Here is a 4,539-nt window from a genome sequence, read left to right as displayed (position 1 = left end):
CTACAACCAGAAATAAATAACAATTTGAAACGGAAACGACAAACCATGTTTTCCAACCATGTAAATCATTCAGATTAACAAGTGAAATGTAAGCTATATAACGTGGACCATGAACCGAATCATAACTTACCGAGTCAACTCCAAGCGAATCAATAACAAAACGAATCAATAGTTAGCACCAAAACATCCCAAGATTTCTTCACAACCATTAACGATAAAGGAATAACATGTTTCATCGGTCTCCATCCTACTCGAGAATGGCGGACGAAATTTCTACATTCATTGGTTTAAAGCCTATCACGTGATAATATTGTGGCAGGTCAGCGGCTTTCCAAGTGCACGTGTTAACATTGAACACAGCGAGTTACTGCGGTCGACCAGTTGACCAGTCACTGACTATGTTGTGCTTTTTAGCAAGGAAGGTGTCATTTCGACTATCAAACTTCAGATCTTTAGACACAATCAGGTGGATAAAGCATTTGAGTGCAGCGAATGTGAACCAGGATATGTTACTTAGGACTAAGTCTTTCCTGCGGCCGGCAAGCTGGCAATACCGGTATCTGAATGATTCATCAAGCGAGTGGAAAACTGTCTATGAAGGTCCAATCTCCAGATCAGTCAAACTTGTAAAATTGCTTTCCCTGACTACAGCAGCGTCGACCTTAGTTTGTTCTCCATTGTTGGTGCTTTTTGGAAATCAAGCATCTTCGGCCGCAATGAAGACAATCGCGGTATTATTATTATGTACGATTGGTACAGGTTCAACTGCTTTACTTCATTTTGTAGCCAAAGCTTATGTGCACAAGATGGACTTCAATCCAAAAGAAAACATTTTCGCCGTCGAGACACTATCTTTACTTGCTTTGCGGAAAAGAGTGGAATTTTCTGCTGATGACATTTTTGTATACCCAGACGATAGAGCATTTTCCACCTTTGAAGCTCATGGACGAAAGTATTTTATTCACAAGGAGCTTGTAGAAGCTCAGCAGGTGTTGCACTTTATTGAAAAGCGGCAGAAAAAAGAAGCCTCGGAGTTTGAAAAATCCTCGTAAAATATACAGTTGTTATATTCAGTGAAAGTATTATGTCAAATTTCAGTCGATCGAGGTTATATCTACTGACGATTTTTCTCAGTCATAACCAGGTTACAACTATAGACATATGCAGCTTATATTGATCCACAAAATACTGTACTTTCAGTTGATAAAACCAAATTATACTGTATCTCTGTCAGGCAATGAGAGATGTTTCTTTAACTGGCGTGAATTGTATGTACCCAAAGAAGCCTCAACAAAGCTTAAATTTATTTATTGCCTAGTGCAGACTCACATGCAGGCTACCTGTAGTATACAAGTTCTGTGCTCCTTAAATGTTGTTTTCCCTTGTCATAGTATTTTCCTTCACCAAACTATTGACTGTCTATTGACATAAATATCAACCAATCTTTCAACTGCAGTGTCACATCACACAGCTGTAGTAGTCAAAGATTAGGCCTTTTTCAGATCAGCAGAACATTTTATTTAGTTTTTAAAGGACCATATGCAGCATTTTTCAAATTATTTTCTATAAAAAAGTATATTTTTTTGAGTATATCTGCTGCCCAAGGCGCAGTGGCATCATTGTTAGTGTGCTCGACTCTGGATGGCTGGGTGTCCAAGCCCTGACCAGTGACGTTGTGTTGTGTTCTTGGGAAAGACACTTTACTGTCACAGTGCCTCTCTTGAGCCAGGTGTTTTAATGGGTACTGGCAGATTTCATGCAGGGGGTAACCCTGTGATGGACAAGCATCCCATCCAGGGGGGGAGAGAAATACTCCTAGTTGCTTCATGCTACAGAAACCAGAGTTAGGTGCTAGCCTGATGGGCCACTTGACTTGTAAAAAGACTACCTTTGCTATGTGTATAACTCATCCTTTTTCAACAGTCAATTAGTCTAACAAGTGCTCCCTTTAAGTTCTGTAATTTTTTAACACAGCAAGTTCCACTCAAGTTTTGAAAGTTAACTGGAATTTCATTGGTTTTGCTATCTTATTCTCTGTATTTAGTCAGGAAAAATTGCATCACTAACCTATTCAGCCAAAAAGATGCATGCCTGAAACAAATCAGTTTGATAATTACTATCCAAAGCATAAAGCAGTGAACGGATGTTGATTTGAGTATTTACATTAGTTATAGTGTAGATATTGTTTCACTTCTCACAAGCAGAAATTACAGACCACTTGCAGTTTGGGATTCCAAGAGTAACTTTAACAAGTGAGGTTTTTTCTTCCATTATGCTAGATTTGATTAAAATTTTTATGGGGATTCTAAACACAATTCAGTATTTTCCTGTCTGCAGCCAAAACTACAGTAAGAGGTTCACAAACAGCCATTGCTAATTGCAAAAAAAAAAACTAAACAAAACAAAAAAATCCTTTGAGCCATGCACACTTAAAGGTAGCTCACAATTGTCCAACAGATTGCCAAGAGATGGATAAAAGATACACACGATTTTTTTTTCAACTTCACAGGCCACTTGCCATGGTATTGAACAATATTTTCTAGTAACTTGCTGGTATCTGAGGTGAAATTTTGGCATATTTAAAGATGATTCACAAAAGATCTGGTTATTCATTGAGATCACAAAGTGTCAATGTCATCTGTTCATTTATTTTTTTCCAAAAGGGCATGACAACGGATCACAGATAAAATAAATTTCGAACCGATTTTAGCCATAACTAAAAACAGAGATACCGACTACAAATATTTCTGATAGGTCTTAGCTTTTAAGTCTTAATTTTAAAATTGTACATATGTTTAAGTATTTTATTATTTCGTAACTATTGTTTGCACGACCCACCAGCAATGCTGATTTTATTTATCGTGCTAAAAACAACTTCTCACTCAATCATTAATCTGACTGGTTTTGGGTTTGGATTTTGGACTTTTGGTTTCTTGAGTATGCTTCTCTTTTATTGACTTCTTGTCTCATTTCTTTTTTAGTGATTGGGTTAGGATTGTTACCTTTTAAGTGTTATGATACATGTACTTAGTTGTAAAGAGCTTTAACCAGTCTTATTAATAAGTTCTCTCTGAAATGATGGTGACCCAATTGCTAGGAGCACACCTGTCACCACCTCCATTGCCCAGCCAGCAGAGAAAGAGAGAGCGTAATCATGGAGCGTTTGGAACTAAACTGCAACCACAGCAAAGGGAATTCTTTGTATTATTTAGTCTGGAGTTATTTTTAAATCAAGCTTCAAAAAGGCAAATATCATCTACAGACAACAATCAAACAACAACTACAAAATATAATGTGACTTGGCTTTAATTTTTGCATCTTGGCCATTAACTTGACAATGATTGCTTCTTAATAACAAATTTACCAGGAAACATCTGTCTTATCATTCCTCATATAATTGCTGTATTACATCCAGCAGTAAGTGATTTTGGTCTTACATATACAAACATACTGATTCATTAAATTCTTCTATTGTTGACTTTGATAAGACTGATGCAAATGTAATTATCTACCCTTACTGAACCTCAGATGTGTTCCAAAATTTACTTTCTCCTCCACCCTGAGTTAGATATTGTTCCAAAATTCCACACCCAACCCATATGAGATCACCTCATCATTCTCACCCAGGTGAACATTTGAAAACAAAATGTTTGATTATCAGAGGGCAATATGTCAAAACACCAAATTAATGCACAAGATCAACCCAAATATTTAGTAATAGCCTACAAACTTCATCTAACAAACTAGAACAGAGTAAAAGCTTTAATTATCAGACGGCTTGCATCTCAAAGGAATGTAAAGAGTTTGAATAAAACTCATAAGAAAGGCTGTCTACTCACAAGCATCCATTGTGATTGAATCAAGTTTACTGACTAGCTTCATAATGACAGAATTTCATGCACTGACTCATGCAATTAACAAGCGTCAAGGACAAATGCCATCAATGATTGAACCCATTGTATATTCACATAAAACATGTCCTGTCCATTAATTTGTGCTCCCTCAGTAAGAGATTACTCACAAGTCTATCTCAAATTGTAAAGCAGACTTCAAGTCCAAAATTAAAGTTGATAGCTACAAACTAGACTGAAAAGTCAATTTTTGTGGTATATGAAATGTGAAGCTTATCCATGTTATTTGTCTGACACTGTATATATTATGCGTTTTCACACAAAAATGTTGGCACAGTTGACATAATGTTGAATAATACTGCATGCATCAATTAAAACAATAGGCCATTTTACAGTTGTGTACTTAGTTGCCAAGCCTTTGATTGGAGTGAGGCTGAACATGACATTGTTGTGACAGAGACCAGTATCTAGTTGTAGCCTGATAACAGAGTAATCTACATTTGAAAAGCAGCAACATTTGTATTATAACAAGGTCACCCTTAGCCTCACTCCTGTTCAAAGGCTTGGCAACCAAGCCCACAACTTTAAAAAGGACCATTAATTGTGTTCTTTGCAACATTATTGCCTTTTCTCTTATTGATAAGTCATGTATTCTCTAAAGCAAATGGCAAATACAGCACAGAGGATA

The 4,539-nt window shown here is 36.6% G+C and overlaps 2 protein-coding genes across 2 annotated transcripts in view; one reads left to right on the top strand and one right to left on the bottom strand.

Moving 5' to 3' along the window:
• LOC111332960 (uncharacterized) overlaps positions 1-287 on the bottom strand; it is a 16,809-nt gene extending 16,522 nt beyond the window's left edge. The window contains exon 1 of the mRNA XM_022938449.2: positions 131-287. The gene's annotated coding sequence lies outside the window, so the exon portion shown is untranslated. The remainder of the gene's footprint in view (positions 1-130) is intronic.
• A 62-nt stretch (positions 288-349) lies between these two features.
• LOC111332972 (uncharacterized) lies at positions 350-1,256 on the top strand. Its single transcript, XM_022938469.2, has one exon. The coding sequence runs from the start codon at positions 399-401 to the stop codon at positions 1,050-1,052; it is 654 nt and encodes a 217-aa protein (XP_022794204.2). The 5' UTR covers positions 350-398; the 3' UTR covers positions 1,053-1,256.
• The last annotated feature ends 3,283 nt before the right edge of the window (positions 1,257-4,539 follow it).

This window comes from Stylophora pistillata, chromosome 3 (genome assembly GCF_964205215.1).
Source record: "Stylophora pistillata chromosome 3, jaStyPist1.2, whole genome shotgun sequence".
Lineage (NCBI taxonomy): Eukaryota > Metazoa > Cnidaria > Anthozoa > Scleractinia > Pocilloporidae > Stylophora > Stylophora pistillata.
This window is presented reverse-complemented; position numbering and strand designations above follow the sequence as displayed.